Genomic DNA, 18,208 nt, shown 5'->3' with positions numbered 1-18,208 from the left:
TTCAAGTGCACATATTTGTCCTAGGTTTCCAACAGCATGTTCTTTCTTCTTTTTAAATATATTTTTGTTAATCCTTTTTTCTTCTAATGTTTTTTCCATCCATATATTTCAGACTAAAATATGGAATTCTCTGAGGCCGTATAATGAGTGCTGATTTGGGAGTGTGGTGAATTCAAGTGCTCTCTACCATACCTTCCACAGTTATTGATATAGAATGTGTTATTTATTATTTCTACATCCACAAACTGGTAGATGGAATGGGGAAGGACACTAAGGTAAGAAAGAGGTACTGAAGTTTCAGAGTAGAGTCTTCTGATTTAACTCTGTCTATTTAACTTTTTTTTTTATGTGCATTTTATGTCATGAGTAGCATTAGGTTTCTGCCTGAGAATTGTTCAGGAAAGATCGCAATGGCTAGAATTCTAAACCACTTTAATGCTAGTTGTTGTTTCTTGGTCTCTCCCTTAAAATGAGCTAAGTCAGTAAGATAACAGAAAGGAAGGCTCGTGCATTCATTGGAAAGAAAGGTAGAAACAGAAAGGTGGATTTCTTTTTCCAAAATCCAGAAATAATAAAAGTATAAACATTGAGACATTAGGAAAATGAATAGAGCTACATTGAAGAAAGACAAAAAATACTGAAATGTGAAAGGAACATATTTTCCTGGTAGTCATGAAAAGGAATATGCTTGGAGAAAGAGAAATGAGAAATAAAACTTTTATTGGTAAATGATAATGTTGAATCAAAAAATATGGTGGATTGAATGAACTTGCAGGTAGGCTAATCACGAGTCAGATTTTTAAATTGTTCTTTTAATTTGTAATAATATTTATTTAGAAATCATTTATTTAGAGTTGGAAAGAAAATGTGACTGAGACACACATGACACACATATAAATACATCTGAACGTTACTGGTTGAATAGAGTTACACAGAACTACTTACAATAATGATGTTACTCCTAATCCTCCTTTTGGGTTTGAATGTTATAGGTGCTTCAACTTGAAACACAAATTCTGTTATTTCCAGAAGGATGAGTGGTAGAATAGGTTTTGACTAAAATGAATAAGTAGGAAACAGTGGACAATGTGGGCAGTGCAGCACAGGCAGGGAAACTTCCCCAGGTCACCTCCCTAGGAGATGACCCGGAGTCCACAGTTCATGCTGACAGGGGGCCTGAGCAATTTAAGGAAGCTCCAGCATATTCAAGGCCATGACTTTTCAGAAAAAAAAAGTTCATGAAAGTTTAATGAGAAAAATGAACAGAATATAATAGAATGTGAATATTTAAAATTTATATCAAAACAAATGCATAAAGGTTGGGGAGGGCTGGGCCATGGTATAGCTGTTAATGAAAAATGTACAAAAAAAGTTGATAATAGTTGAAAATTTCAATATAAGATTCTTTTAAACATTAGCATGTTAGTTTCATCTTTTGCAAACAAATTTTCTTCAAATATCATATCTTCTTTCTGAACTGTTTAGATGAAGAATCTGGTGCGGTGTTTTAAAATTTATGTGTGATGTTAAATATTCTTCTAACCATAAACAATTTGTAATATAAATTTAAAATCTCTATCATGTTTATATTTTTTATTACAGATTGTAAAATTATATGTGAAATATCTGTACAAATGGGAAAAGTCATTAGAAATTTTGTTCTGTGCTAGCACAAAGGCACACACCTGTAATCCCGGTGATTTAGGAGATTGAGGCAGGAGGATTACAAGATTAAGGCCAGCCTGGGCAATTTAGAAAGACCCTGTCTCGAAACAAACAAACAAACAAATAAATATATAGGACAGGATGTAGCTCAGTAGTAAAGTGCTCCTGGGTTCAATTCCCAATAACTAACATACACACACACACACACACACACAGACATCATACTGCAAAATGTTACCTATTCAATCCTCATGTTATTCTTTATTCATAGCATCATGTGAAATTAACGTGTAATAGTCTGATTTGCAAAAAACAGCTTACTCTTATTGAGTATTTTAGATATTCCCTCTTTCATATGATAATGCATTACCTTTTGTTTGTTTGTTTGTTTTTTGGTATTTGGGATTGAACTCAGGGGCATTCGACTACTGAGCCACATCCCCAGTCCTACTGTGTACTTTATTTAGAGACAGGATCTCACTGAGTTGTTTAGCACCTCATAGTTGCTGAGGCTGGCTTTGAACTTGTGATCCTCCTGCCTCAGGGATTACAGCCACCCAAGCCACTGGGATTACAGGTGTGTGCCACCACACCCGTCTTGCATTATCTTCTGTAATAAAACTTCTCCATGTCACTTAATTTTAGAATAAATTTTAAGATTGGGGTTCCTAGCACAAGATTATGATTCTGGAAGTATTTTAACATGTTTTGAAAAGGATTACATGAATGAGCCAGTTTCATTGCAATTTTAGTTGGCATAACTAATAAACACCCTGATTTTTAAGATGCATATTTTATTCTTATGCCAATCCAATATCCAGCTCATTTATGTTTGTTGATACAGCTTAAAAATAAGGCCAACATTGATATTTTCTACCTTCCTTTTGATGCACTCTTAGTAAAACTGTTCATAATGACCATGCACTTGATTCCTTCAGGTCAGGGAGCTGGGCCAGTGGTACTATTGCTGTTGTCCAGTAGAGAAGATGGGAGCAGGGTAGTTGGTTTAAGGACACTTGGCTATTACATGATGAAGTTGAAATCACTAGCCATTTGGTAGCAGTAACTGAACAATTTTTTAATTGAATTCTTATTTGGAATAAATTCAGATCAAGAGAAACCTTGCTCAGAGGGTGTAGAAAATTCCTACCTACCAAGAGAAACCTTGCTCAGAGGGTGTAGAAAATTCCTACCTACCTCTCACTCAGTGTCTCCTGATATTATCCTCTTATATTATGAAAGGTACATCTATCAAGATGATGAAATAAACAAGGATACAGTACTCTTAATTTTAAGTAATCTTAAATAACTTTATGTAATATATATATAAGTGATTTTTCTACTACTGTGATTGTTGTGCTCTAGGAGTCTATCCATCATAACTCACTGAATTTAAAACAATTACTTTTAAAAGGTTTTAAATCATAAACCACGAGCACACTATTTTCTCCATTGCCAATATGTTGACACTAATTTTAAGTATTTCTTTATTTGATTAATGGAAGAGTTGGTTTGTTTAGATCTGATTCATGTTTCAATTATTTCAATTCTAAAATGGTATTGCTTTTAGAGCACCTCAGATAAAGTAGAGAGAATGAGAAAACTTGCCAAAAATGTCCCAAGCACTTAGTGATTCCTAATTAAAAATGCTTTCCTTTTGCAGACTTTCCAGTGCAGAGGGACATGCTGACCTCAGCCCACATTCAATGGAGACTCAAAACAACGTGACTGTATTCATCCTTTTGGGCATTACAAAGAATCCAGAGCTGAAGAAAATACTCTCTGGTTTGTTTCTAGTCATGTATGTGGTCACAGTACTGGGAAACCTCCTCATTGTGGTAACCATAAGTGCAAGTCAGAGTCTGAAGACTCCCATGTATTTTTTCCTTACTTCCTTGTCTCTCATGGATGTCACCTACTCTTCCGTCATTGCCCCCAAGTTGATTGTGGACTCCCTCTCTGAGAGCACCACCATCTCCCTCAAAGGCTGCTTGACCCAGCTCTTTGCAGAGCATTTCTTTGGTGGTGTGGGGATCATCCTGCTCACTGTGATGGCCTGCGACCGCTACGTGGCCATCTGTAAGCCTCTGCACTACACCAGCATCATGAGTCCCCGAGTGTGCTGCCTGATGGTAGGAGGGGCCTGGCTGGGTGGGTCCATGCACGCAACCATACAGCTTCTTTTCATGTATAAAATACCTTTCTGTGGCCCCAATATCATCGACCACTTTATGTGTGACTTGTTTCCATTGTTGAAACTGGCCTGCATGGACACCCACATCTTGGGTCTCTTGGTCATCCTCAACAGTGGGGTGATGTGTATGACCATCTTCCTTCTCCTCCTGGCCTCCTACGTGGTCATCCTCTGCTCCCTGAAGTCTTACAGCTCTGAAGGAAGACGCAAAGCCCTCTCCACGTGTAGCTCCCACCTCACTGTGGTGGTGTTATTCTTTGTGCCATGTATTTTCTTGTTTGTGAGGCCTGTGGTCACTTACCCAGTAGACAAGGCAATGGCTGTGTCCTTTACCGTTGTTGAACCCATGTTAAATCCCTTGATCTACACCTTGAGGAATGCAGAGGTGAAACATGCCATGAGGAAACTATGGGTGAAATGAGGGACCCTGGGTAGTCACTGAATTACAGACCAAGGAACAAATTTGCCTTACAATGCCAGGGGAGTCTTAGCGTCCCCATAACACCAATCCGTTCAGCCTAGGCAAACAGATGCTTTGTTTTATTTTGTTTATTGGTTCTTTTTGGTTACACATGACAGTAGAATCCATTTCTTAAAAAAACAAGTGAAGATGTCAAGATACTACAGTGTCCTGTCCAACCAGGTCCTCCAGGACCTGGTTGGTACATTTTGTACTATCTCATCTTCCCCACAAACAACTAGGCACAATTTTAAATTAAATTCTATTTTGAACAACCCTAATCTTACTAAGTTTAGGGTTTTTAATTAATTTATTTTCTTTTTGAGATTATCTTTTCCAAAGCCTTTGCTTGGTTGGGTCCCTGACTTTTTTTTTTTCCTTTCCTATTTCCATATGAACTCCTACCTGAGAAGAAAAGTAAAGGTATTTCCTGATGACTTTTCTCAGAGCTTCCTTTCAGCTGTCCTCCACTTCTCCACCCAGGTTGTACTCTCAACATCTCCAATCATAACTAGAACCTGAAAATATTTCTCGAGGTCCATATTCTGTTTTTTCCTCCCCAAATCATAACTCTTGTCAATGCAGGGTTTCTTTGTGCTTAGCCCCAGGGGTTAGAACACTCCTGGTCACCCAGTATGTGCTTAATAAATATTATTGGATGATTCCAACTCCAAAAGAGACTTAGGAGTTTAAAATATTTTCAAATAAACATAAATATGTGAGGAATATAAATACTTATAAGTACTTTAGGGGGTTAGAATTCCCCCAGTTTTTTTGGGCATACTTCCAGTTGTCCCTTTGGACATTTTTTTATTTGTTAGAGTGCTTTTATACAGAGGCCATGAGCATGCCAAGATTCTTCTAGCCACTAGTTTCCAAGTCAAGTGCTTTAAAATCAAATGTCTATCTTGAAGTTATACATTCTCTATGGGACTAAAGCAACTCTATATATTTTTTAATTTTATTGGTTATTTTTAGTTATATATTCCTAGACCTATTTTTATTAACTGTGGGAAATTGATTTTGCTTTTACCCTCAAGGTGTGTATATCCAAATCCGATGGATGTTCATTTTCTCTGAAATTATATGAAAAATACTAAAATGCACCTATGATGTTTCAAGCCACCTCCCTTGATGAGGTATATGGGAAGACTAAGGTCCTATTATGATTTACCAAATTGTTTCCTTATTAAAACAAATATTCATGATATATGTGAAGACAATAATTTCAGCATGAGTTATGGTTTCAAATAAAGCAGCACTTAACTCAAATAGTTTTATTTTGAAATAAAATATGTTATGTGCAATAAACAAGTAGCTTTATTAATCCCCAACTGTATTTGTAACTTCAAGATGCATTGAAAGATATTTGCTGAGTTTGTATAAAGTTCAGATAATTTACTATGAGCTGGGATACAACAATGAATCAGAAACCTCATGTTCCTTATGTCTCAGATCTTATATGCTAGTGCAGAAAACAGACAACTTATGAAAGTGAAAATAAAAAATCATAGAAAGTTATATGCTCAGATAATTGTAATGGAATAGTGGAAAGGTGACTGGGGAACTCAGAGGAGGTGGGCAAGGGAAATTTCTGAGAAGAATCTCTAAGCTGAAATCTGAATGTTGGAAGAACCACCCTCAGACATACTCATGGGAAGAGAAAATGTTATGCAGAGAAGATCACTTCGACAACGAATTACATAAACAAATTCAAGAAGCAAAAGAACAACTCTACTGGGAGATAGAGATTATAAAAAAAATCAAACAGAAATCCTAGAAATGAAGGAAATTATAAACCAAATTAAAAACTCAAATAAGAGTTAATGTTTTAGTCAGCTTTTTTGTCCTCTCCCTTGCGGCAAAACTCAAGAGATCTCTATATTGCTTGTCTCTCATCTCTCTCTTTCTGTTTTTCTACAAGCCCTTGTCTGTCATGCTTCATTATCTAAGGCTTTCTGAAAGTCTCTTCTGAAGAATAACAAATGACCCCTATGTCCTCAAATTTAACAGCCATTGCTCACTTCTCACCTATAAAATAAATCCACTTGCAATTTTTAACCAAGTTTTTTTGACATACCATCTTAATAAGACTAAGATTCTCAAATTAATATCTTCCTCCTAGACTTATTTCTTGATGCTATGATGTGGAAATCCAATTGTTTCCATGGCATTCTCACTGGAAGAGATAATTTCCCACAATGAACAAGTCCAAGGCTCTCCTTCTGGTCCTACCTTTATCCCCAAGTGTATTCTACCTATAACATTTTCCGTCAATTGATGGCACATTTGATCTGTCTGTTTCACATATAATATCCAGTCCATCAGCAAATCATGCGGAATCAACTTGAAACATATATTCCAAATTCAACCACTTTGAAATCACTTTTAGAGGTACCTTTGAAGGACTCAGAGCATCTGGTTATTGAAGATTCAAGGCTGACTCATCCTGAAGTTTGCATCTAAGGTAGGCAGTAGCAGTACTGAACAGGTCAGTGGTTCCCTTCATTGTCTGTCTGTGGTTTCTTGGGTTTAGGTTGGCTCCACTTGGAAATTGACAGTGTGACACTTTGCATGCCAGTGTGGGGTAGAGTGTTAGAGATTTCCATGTTGTACAAAAACTTGGATTCTGGTTCTGGAATTTTTCTCTCTACTAGCCTCTATCTCCTATTTTAGGCTGAAACACATAAAGAGAAATGATACCATCTTGTGTCATAAAATATGGCAAAATAAATGAAAGATGTTGAAACAAAAATGAAAGAAGGATATTCTTAAAGGAAGGATATTCATATAAAGACTACAAAGAAGCCAATGTTTTAGTGTGGTCCCACTCAAAGGGACCTGAGGAGCTAGGTACCATTTTCCCCTCAAGCTTCAGTTTTAAAAGCTATGTTTCTTTTCATCCAATAGAACTATCCTACCTTCTTTTAAAATAAAATGAAAAGAGAAAATTATTTTAATCTCCAGAAATTATGCTTTTGTTTTAAAGTCATAGAATCTCAAAATCAATTTCTGAGAGGAAACAAAACCAATTAGATTAATGTAAAACTTTCCATATGTGTCTCTTTAACAAGTGCATGCTGCTGCCCCGGTCCCAGTACAACAAACATTGTCCTTGTGGATTGATGCTGCTTTGTTCTAGGTCTCAGTTCTTGCATTTAATAAGACACTGGCATCTTGCCCTACTTTTACCATCAGACCTTACATTTCATCCCCAGGTGTACAGTGTTCCATTCTTGAGCAGGAAGGAAAGTAAACTCATTTCCACAAAGAAACCCATGAGCATTTAAAAATGGGCAAGGGAGTCTTTTAAATGGTGTTGGACATAAAGTTTTAAAAACACCTGAGCAAATGAAAAACCATGCAATCTTTGTCATGGAAATCATGCTAATGGAAAATTTCTAAGCCCCAAACCCCAGGGAGAATTGAGAAGCAATTTACAGGTTCATGAGCTCTCTGGGAAAACTGTTTAAATTCCAGTTGGAAATCAGTGAGGATACCTTCTTCTTCATTTCTCTTTTTCCTGAGACCATGTTCAAGACCACAGTTGTGGGCCACTGAGAACATTCTCCGGCTTGACTGCTAGAGTGGCTCTTCTGCCCCATCTTACATATATAAGGAGGAACAGGAAAAAACCTTCACATTCTGGACACCACTAAATGAAATTTTCTCCATAGAAAGGAGGTGGTGACCATTATTAGAATTTTCAAGAAAGCAATATGTGGTGAGTTTTATAATTCACATTTTTGCATTTTCAGAAAGATTTCAAATGGTGAAGTAATATTTTAAAGTGTGTGTGTTGTGGTCAGAGTACCAAGTTTAATGCAGTGCCTGGGCTTATCAATACTGTGCATATTTGGACTAATTACTTAGTCATTGTGGCTGTCAAACTCTCATATTTAATAGACATTATATTACCAAGCTCAATGATAGTGAAGGGGAATTAATAATACATGTAGATCCTATAAGACAGCACTTGATAATAACAACAGCTATTTAAATGATTCAATTATTTCTTTCTATCAGGATATGGTGGTAGGGAGAATATATTCCTTCAAGTATAATGACAAATATGATAAATAATTCAGAAAGACAACTTCATATTTGTGTCCTAGTTTTCCTACAGCATTTTCTTTGTTTCTGAAAAATTTTTATTTATCATTTGTCCTCTAATGTTTTCGACATCTGAAGGTTTTAAGGTCAAAAAGTGAAATTTTCTGATTCTGTAGTAAAGTATACTGAAGCTGGAACATGGTAAATACAAGTACAGATGAATCATTCACAATTATTAATGTAGAATATAACCTTTATTATTTATATAACTACCAACTCACAAGAGGCACAGGGAAGGATATTAATGTAAAAATAAAAATAGAGATGTTGTGTCCATGTATAAATAAAAAATATTTTTAAAAAAAATCAGAAAGAAGGAGAGAGTATAGTCTTCTAATAGTGCCCATTTAATTTTTCCTAAAGGTGTTAGAAGTCATAAATCTACAGCACTAGAAAGAACTATGACAAAAAGAAAATTTGGCTTAAACTATGGTACAAATACCTTAGAATTAGTCTTAAAGAGATGTTTTTAAAATAGAGTTTTTGACCTTTGAAAAAGCAGGACAATATTTTCATCTTTGTTTACATATTACTGGAAAATGAAATGTATTATTTGTCAGCACAAACTGTATTGTTTACTTACTGCTCAGCCATAGAAAGTTTTGAACAAATACAGGCAGAAATTATGTATTAACGCATTAAACTCAGCATATGCTCTGATTCAAATGCATTGCAAGTTAGTTCTTACTTTCCTGCAACAATATATTCTGAATTTCCCAAGCATTTACAAAAACTCAACTCCTACATGGTTTCAGGGTCCTGATGTGTCTGTGATAAAGCAAATAATCTTACTTTTTCTTTTAAAATTTTTGGTATTTATTGTGAATTGAATGAAAGCAAAACAGTAAACTTTTAAAATTTTGTTTTTAGTTGTAGATGGACACAGTACCTTTATTTTATTTATTTAATTTTATGTAGTGGTGTGGCTCCAACTCAGTGCCTCACACATGCTAGGCAAGTGCTTTACCACTAAGCCACAAGCCCAGCCCAACAGTAAACATTTTTTAAAACCTAAAAAAAAAAGAAAAAAAGAAAAATCACTTTAGTTTCATTCCTCGGAATTGTTCAGGGAAATCTAAGTGCTTGAATTTCTAAACCGCATCAGTGCTAGTTGACAAGAGAGTCTCTTTTTAAATTTATGAGCTCTATTACTGAGATAAGAAGGTGCATGCACCCATAAGAAAGGTCAAAGGTAGAAACAAAGAAATGTTTACAAATTCCAGAAATATTAAGTGTATAAATAATGAGATATTTAGGGACATCATGATGACTGAGAAAGGACACTAAAATCTGAAAAGAACATGTCTCAGCTGGCCAAAAAGAAAAAAAAAAAAGAATATGCTTAGCTAGATAGACCAGCAATAAAACTTTTATAGTTGAATAATAATCCTGGATCAAGAATATAGAGGTTAAGTCATTTAACATGAAAGGTAATTACAAGCAGGATTTTAATTCAGTCTGTTAATTTGCAATAACAATATTTACTGGGTAAAATAGAAGCAAGTGTGACTGATATGCACTTATATGTATTTGTAACTGCATCTGAAATTTACAGCTTGAATATATTTGGAAAACACTACTTAAAATGACAACTTTACTAATAACTCCTTTATTAGTTTTGAATCTTATATGTACTTTTAGGTTGAAACATAAATTCTATTATTTTCAGAATAATTGGTGATAGAGTTAGGTTTGTTGCTAAAATGAGTAGAAAACAGATAGTTGGCAATGTGAGTAGTGAAGGGAATAGTGGGCAATGTGGGTTGTGGGACACAGTGAGGCAAACTTCCCAAGGTCACCTCCAGAAGATGGCCCAGTATGATCCACTGATCCACACAGTTCAGCGGGGTGGGTAGTAAATCTCAGGTGCAGCTTCAGCAAATTCAATAGTATAGCAATAAAAAAAGGAAAGACCACAGAATGTTCCAGGAAAAGTATGGACAGAACAAGCTGCACTTGTAGGAGAATCTGTTCAAAATTGATATCAAGTTAGTGCAGATAGGACAGGAAGGGTTCTGTCCATGGGACAGCATTTATGAAAAGTTAATAATATTTAAAAATTTTTGATATGAATTCTGTTATGTTAACCAGTAATTTCCTCCTATACAAATCAATCTCCCTTAATTTCACCTTCTTTGGCTGAACTAGATGTTTGGAACTCTGGTATTGTGTGTTAAATTTATGATCAATTTTAAGTATTGTTAAAACCATAACAAGATATAATTACAATTTAAACGTTTTTAAATTATTTTTTATCATTTTGTCCTTTCAGATATATTATAATCAATTTATCTAATTTAATAGCCTTGCTTAATTGCATAAGCTAGTTATTTTCTTGTTTTTCTCATTTAACATACTGTAAAAGTTCTTCACCTGTTTTTTTGTTTTTTTGTTTGTTTGTTTGTTTTGTATCAAGGATTGAACTCAGGGACACTTGTCTACTGAACCACAACCCAAGTCCTATTCTTTATTTTATTTAGAGACAGGGTCTCACTGAATTGCTTAGCACCTTGCTTTTGATGAGGCTGGCTTTGAACTTGCAACTCTCCTGCCTTAGCCTCCTGAGCTACTGATGTTAAGGGAGTACACCATCATGCCTGGCTTTATAATCATTTTTGTTCCCATCATACGGTATTATTTTTTAACCATCTGATTTGCATAAACATCTTTCTGTTGCTGAATATTTTAGGTAGGTCTCCCTTTTCTCCATCACACAGGGCACTGTACCATCTACTACCGTAAATCTCCCTTCCTCTCCTCATTTCACTTTCAGAATAAATGTTTATGGTTGAGGTTGCTAATATGAAAATTACTGACATGTTTATTATTCTATATTTACTAATATGTGTTACAAAAGAATACATGAGAGAACCAGTTTTATTCCTATTTTAAGGACTAATTTAAAATAGTGAGATTTAAAAAAGATAAATTTTTAGAGAGATTCAATTTCATCTCACTTTGTATGTATAAGTATTGCTTAAAAATTCTGCTGATACCAATTTTTTATGTCATGCCTTCAATTTATATTTTGAAAAACATATTATGTATAAGCAATTGACTCTTTTGGGTTAGGTAGTTGATGAGTGTTTCTCTATTTTATACTCCAGGAGGTGGGAACATGATGGTTTCTTCAATGACACATGGTTATTGGATGATTTCCCTGGGCTTGATAGTTTTCCAATAGCAAACATGAAAAAAATGTAAATTGACATTTTATTAGCATAAATTTAGGTAAATGAAAATGTTAAGAAGGTTTAGAAATATCCTGTGTACTACTCACTCTCCCCTAATTTTGTCATATTAAATTAGCATAGAAATATTTATCAAGAATATGAAATAATAATGGATACTAACTTACTCTTCACTATACAGTAAATTATATTGGACTAATGTTTCTATTACTGTGTTTATTTCTGTTCTAGGATTCAATCCATCATAAACCATTGCCTTTAAGACAATTACCTTTCAAAAAAATTAAATTGATAAGCCTTCTGCTCAAAGCCATTAGCCCACTGTGTTCTCCACTGTCAATGCTCTGACACTAAATTTAGGAAATTCCTTTATTTGATAAAATAAAAGTGTTTTATATTTAATGAAAATTTAAAAATTAAAATTGCATTGTTTTAAAAACATCCTTAAAAAAGAAAGTGAGAGGGCAAGATTTATTTATCTATTAGATTAACATAGGGACTGTCTTCCTTTTAACCTCCTGCTCCACTTGGTTCCTTTGCACAAAGAGTATATCTGAAACAGGAATGAATGCATGTGAGGCTGAGGGCCACAAGGTCTACCAAATATAGTAAATGTGTTATACAGTTCAATAGGCTATTTCTTCTCTGCTGCTCACTAAAGAATATATATTTTTTCATTTTCATTTTCATAAATATAGAATAATAAACATGTTATACATTTGAAGATGAGTAATACACTTATTACCCTGAAGCATGAATTAGGAATAAGCATGTTATCATTTCTGCTCTGGGTCAGGGGCTGTGGCAGCTTGTTCTCACCACACATCACCTTCCCTTGTGTTCTGAGTGCATCAGTGTTTCTACCTATGGGGTCTAATTGGATCCTCGCAGGAGTCCTATTGATTGACATTCTAACTAAATTCACACAGAAGTGTGAAACTTACAGAATTATAAGAATTTTAAGTAACCTTTTGGAGTAATTGTCAGGATGACTCATGGAAATGCTTTCAGTGGAAAAGGAAGTTGGCTTTTCATGGAGTACATAATAACTATACTTAGTAAAAGCTTATTATCATAAGAAACCTTCTAGTTTCCAAATGACTGTCAACATGAATTTGGGAGATTAATGTGTAAGCTATATATGAATATATTGGGGAGTTTCATTGATTAGCCGCAGTCACATAGTATAAGTTATGGGAAAATGATTAATATAGTCTGAAGACTCTGAACGAGGGTGGTTTCCTATTTGCATATGTAAGTGATTGGCCATCATCTTCTGATTCCTCATCATTTCCTGTTTCCTTCATTAAGATGCCCATTCACTAATGAACAAAGAATCAGAGGCTTTAATGATTCAGGTGGGTGGGAACTCTAGAAAGGTTAACCTAGCCTGAAATCCTTGATAGAAAAGGGAAATCCCTACTCCTTTCCAGAGTGATCCAGTGGAAAGGATTTGGTTGTGGAGACAGACATTCTGTGTAACATCTCAGATCAAGAATCTGGTGTTTGCTTGAACTTAATCTCCTGATGCATGAATTTCCTATCAAGGTGTCATGGTTTAGGAAAAGCTCATGTGTGGGACAATGCAAGAACGTTCAGGAAAGAAATGATTGGGTTGTGAGAGTCTTAACCCAATCAGTGATTTAATCCCCTGATAGGGATTAACTGAGTGGTACCTGAAGGGGTAGGGTGTGGCTGGAGGAGGTGGAAATTGGGGAGTGGCTTTGGTGTATATATTTGTATCTGGAAAGTGGACTCTCTCTGTTTCCTGATCACCATGATTGTGAGAGCTGCTTCCCTCTGCCACACACTCTTGCCATGATGTTCAGCCTCACTTTGAGCCCTGAGAAATGGAGCCTCCCTTCTATGGACTAAGACCTCTCAAACTGAGCTCACAAATAAACCTTTCCTCCTCTCTACTTGTGCTGGTCAAATCTTTCAGTTGCAGCAGTGGAAAAGCTGACTAAAACACAAAGAAATAATGATAAAAACCCTAGAGGTTCCCAGAGCAGTGAGTCCTGTGTAATTGCTCTCTTGTACCTATTTCACTTAATTGCTATTACAACATTTGGAGGTAGGTATAATGATTTTAGTGAAATTCTCTAATATCTAAATGAGGTAATTAAAAGAGAAAAACCTAAACATTTGGTGCAGTGGTGTGATGTATTTTCTGTCACTTGGTACTTTTTCATAGATCCCTCATTTTGGTAAAAAAGAAATTGAATCATGAAAAGACCAAATTCAGTTTAGATCTTAAAGAACATTTTTATGGTAGCCATGCTTTAAAATGACTGCTTAAATTCCGTATCATTTTTTCTTCTAGGCATGAGGGTCTCCAGATTAGAGATGGCTTATTAGTCAACCCTGCCTTGTTCCATGACAATGGTAGAAAGGAACAATAGAGCTACAGTCCTCATCTCCTCACATGGGAATGAGGTGAAAATCTGACCCAATGATCCACTGAAGGAAGTCACTAGTAAGACATCAAAGCCATCTTTTGAGATTAAAATCTCTTCTTATTCTTCTCTGCCATTCATCTTTATAGAAGCTCTAACAATTCAAACGTCTGACTACTGTATCTTCACCTTAGTTCTGTCTGATCCAAAGCTCCTATCCTCAATAAATGTCTAAATCTGTGTTTGCAATGACAAAGGAAGCCTTAAAGACAATAGTGTATTTGGGTGCATGGAAAAAAAATTGGTGACTCTAAAACGATAAACTGATATGAAGCAAATCTTTATTATAACTGCAAACTTCAATGAAAACTGTTGTACCTTTGTCCTTTTCTTGGAAATCATGCAAAACCAAAGCTTCATAACTGAATTTGTCCTCCTGGGGCTTTCACATAATCCTAGTATTCAAAAAATAATATTTGTTGTGTTTTTGTTGGTCTACGTTGCGACTATTGTAGGAAACATGCTGATTGTAGTGACCATCCTCTGTAGCCCTGCACTGCTGGGCTCCCCCATGTACTTCTTCTTAGCATTTCTGTCCTTCCTGGAGGCCTGCTTCTCCTCTGCTATCACACCAAAAATGATTGCAGACTCCCTGTATGAGAAGAAAACCATCTCTTATAATGGATGCATGATTCAACTTTTTGCAGCACATTTCTTTGGTGGGGTAGAGATGATTATCCTCATGTCCATGGCCTATGACCGCTATGTGGCTATTTGCAAGCCCTTGCATTACTCTTCCATCATGAACTGGAGGCTCTGTGGCATTCTGGTGGGGGTGGCCTGGTCAGGGGGCTTCTTGCATGCCGTTACAGTGGTTCTGTTCACTTTCCAGCTGCCCTTTTGTGGCCCTAATGTCATTGATCATTTCATTTGTGACTTGCACCCATTACTGAAGCTGGCCTGCACTGACACTCACATCCTAGGCCTTTTGATGATTGGCACTAGTGGATTTATGTGCATTATAATCTTCTGCTTATTGCTGGTCTCCTATGGTGTCATCTTGTTCTCCCTGAGAAAACACAGTGCTGAGGGGCGGAGGAAAGCTCTGTCCACCTGTGGATCTCACATTACTGTTGTGGTTTTGTTCTTTGTCCCATGCATATTTATAAATGCCAGGCCTCCTTCTGTCTTTCCCTTTGACAAACTGGTAGAAACGTTTTATACCATGTTCACCCCCTTGCTCAATCCTTTAATTTATACTTTCAGAAATAGAGAAGTGAAAAATGCTATAAAGAAAATGTGGAAGAGATTGGTATTAGTTTCTGGTGAAAAATAAGATATTAGACTCAAAAATAGTATAATGTTCTTGCACAAACTTTATGGGATGTTCAGTACCTATTAAGATGTAAAACACTTTTATCAAATATTTGAGCCATCAAAAGATGATGTTTTAATTTTTATAGCAGGCATCTACTCTGAGTTGGTAAGTCAGTATGTACATTAAAGGCAGTTGATTTTTATGCTTACCTAGAAAGTAATAATAAAAAGAAAGAATGGAGAGAAAGATCACTTGTCAGAATGTTAGACATTAACTTTATGCTTTACAGAAACTTGGGTAGGCAAATCATACACATCTTTGACATGAAGATTCAAAGCTTGCTCAAACTATTTCATGAAAAAAAAAAAAAGATTTATTCAGGATGGTGACCTCAGTGATTCTGAGTCAAAAACAACCTGAATTCAGGGAAAAGATAGAGAAGAGCAATAACAGAATATCTGCTGCAGAAGTTCTGCTTCGCATGACTCCACATTGAAGGTGGGTCCATTACCATTTCTATAGAATTGATGTAGCCTCATGAATTTCTGGACAGATAAAGCCTGAGTGTGGCTCAGTGCTGCCTACTAGGAAGTCCTCCTGGATAACAATCAGCCTCAAGAGAAGAGGAGGCAGATTTCAGAGAGGGGGGGGTCAGCCATGAGTATCTCCTATTCTAGCACTACCAAAGGGAACTCTTGAGATGCCTCATTACCTGCAAAGGCAGACCAGCTGCAGACTTGAAAAGTTGACCTAAAGAAGGAATAAACTCGAGGTACCAAAAAATAAGAGGAAGTTTCAAAATAATACATCTCAATTTAGTTGGAAATTTAAATTTTCGTGAGTTTATGTGGCCTATTGATAATAATTCTATTTGAACCATTGTCAATAAAGAGATCTTTCAAATTTAGACACATCTTATTTGTCATTCCCATAGTTAATGTTGTTTAATATAAGGTTGCCATGTGGCTTCTAGAATAAATGCATGTACAAAAACCATTTCATTCTTCCCACTGAGTATTGTGAGCAAAATTGCTGAATTTTTCTTTCATTTTCTTAATCATTCAGGCCAGGCCCAAAGTGGAAGAGTGCATATAATAGTTATCTTCCTAAGAATAGACGAGGCACAATACAGATAAGATTTAATTGTTCTTTCGGTAAGTCCTCATGGTATTGAAATTTGGTCTAAAACACCATCGGGACCAAGTTTGGGGCCTGCACCTGACCAGGTGTGTCACAAAGGCTTAGGCATGCCAGTGCCCCTGTGCTTCACTGTTCTCTTTCTTCTCCATTAGCTGTCTGTTCTCATAGCATGTCCTTTCCTTTCACTCAGCTCTCTTCATCAAAAACTTCATGTACCTCTAGGATCCAGCTTGAGAAATGAGGAGCAAACGCACTGGGTCAATTAACTTATGGAACTATGAATCTAATATTTCAAACATTATTCAGGACAGATTGCAGTGATCACTTTAGATTCATATCTGATCCATCATGCACTTGAGTACAAACACTTTTTATCATTTTAACTCCCAACCTCTTATTGTATCCTTAGGTAAGAAGATATAATATTCAGTCAAGAACTACACAAATATCAAAAGACATCTACCCAATATTTTTTTTTTATTCTTATAAGTCTGCTTGTCAGAATTTTGCCAAATACTGGCTATACTAGTTCTTTTTCATTCTATTTCAATATTGATTTTTGCCTAGCCATGTTGACATTCATTTCAATGTATTTATCTTTGGATGTAACTGTCGTGTTAGTGACTGTTGGCTCATGAAATTAATTTAGTCAGAAATGCCATTTCAATACAGAATGTGGGAATTAGTGCAGTTGGATATCTGAGATAAGTCATTGAAGAGCTGTTTTATAACTTAATTGATTGAGGAATTTTATTTGCTACATCATAAATCAGATAAAAAATACCATTCTACTACAAATCTTGCAATGGTTCTCCCTCCCAGCTCTAGGTTATTTCTACCATGCATCTCTCCAATCTTTGGACTGTGGGTTTTTCCTTATCTCTTCCCCTGCTATTCTTCATTTCTTGCTGTTGCTCAAAAAGACATTTTTCCTTTTGATTCTGACTTCTCCCACCTCTCTCTATCCTTTCTGCTTTCCTCAGTATAATATTTTAAACACACATATCCAATGCTGTTCTTTTGGGTGGAGGTCAAGATGGCAGAGTAGAACAAGGTAGCCCTCTCAGCTCCTCCATGATGCAAACTTGAAACAACTGGAGAGGGGCTACTCAGACAGGTGGGTGACTGAGGGGATGCAGTGAGCTTTAGTACTGGACAGTGAGATAGAGATTCTGGTTATTAGAACAGAGTGAGAAATGTCTCACTGACACCAATCCTGTCCTGGCAGACCTGAAGCCAGGCAGGGGAGCCTAGTGACAAAAATGGAAAGAGAAAGAGACACAGAGAACAATATTGGCATAGAAAAATATTTGCAGAACAGAAAGTAAGTCTGAACTTAACTGATTTGGGAGTTGCATAGCAGGTGGATGTGTGAGAAGTGCTCTGAGTTTCAGCACTTCAAATGGAAAGCTGCTGTGGGCAGCCATCCTGTGGGGTCATGCCTGAGCTTGTGGCTTTGGCAAACAAAGTCTCTGTATCTTCATTTTCCCTGGAGATTACAGGAAATACTGCTATATGTCACAGCCAGCATCCACCTCGTGGCACAGTATGGTCCTGTTTGAATGCCACTGAAGGAAGGTGTTATGATTTGGATATGAGATGGCCATACCCAAAGCTCCTGTTATTAATGCAACAATGAGAAATGAGTGGAATGTGAGAGTTGAAACAATCAGTCCATCCTAGTTTGAATGACTAGGTGGTAACTGTGGGCAGGTGGGATAGACCCAGAGG

General features: G+C 36.1%; 2 protein-coding genes across 2 annotated transcripts; both read left to right on the top strand.

The window, feature by feature from the left end:
* The first annotated feature begins 3,371 nt into the window (after positions 1-3,371).
* LOC113177514 (olfactory receptor 4C6-like) lies at positions 3,372-4,280 on the top strand. The gene has a single exon (XM_026382052.2). The coding sequence runs from the start codon at positions 3,372-3,374 to the stop codon at positions 4,278-4,280; it is 909 nt and encodes a 302-aa protein (XP_026237837.2).
* Positions 4,281-14,416: 10,136 nt separating this feature from the next.
* Positions 14,417-15,355, top strand: LOC113175074 (olfactory receptor 4C15-like). Its single transcript, XM_026379238.2, has one exon. It carries the CDS (start codon positions 14,420-14,422, stop codon positions 15,353-15,355), a length of 936 nt encoding a protein of 311 aa, XP_026235023.2. The 5' UTR covers positions 14,417-14,419.
* The last annotated feature ends 2,853 nt before the right edge of the window (positions 15,356-18,208 follow it).

This window comes from Urocitellus parryii, chromosome 4, assembly GCF_045843805.1.
Source record: "Urocitellus parryii isolate mUroPar1 chromosome 4, mUroPar1.hap1, whole genome shotgun sequence".
Lineage (NCBI taxonomy): Eukaryota > Metazoa > Chordata > Mammalia > Rodentia > Sciuridae > Urocitellus > Urocitellus parryii.
This window is presented reverse-complemented; position numbering and strand designations above follow the sequence as displayed.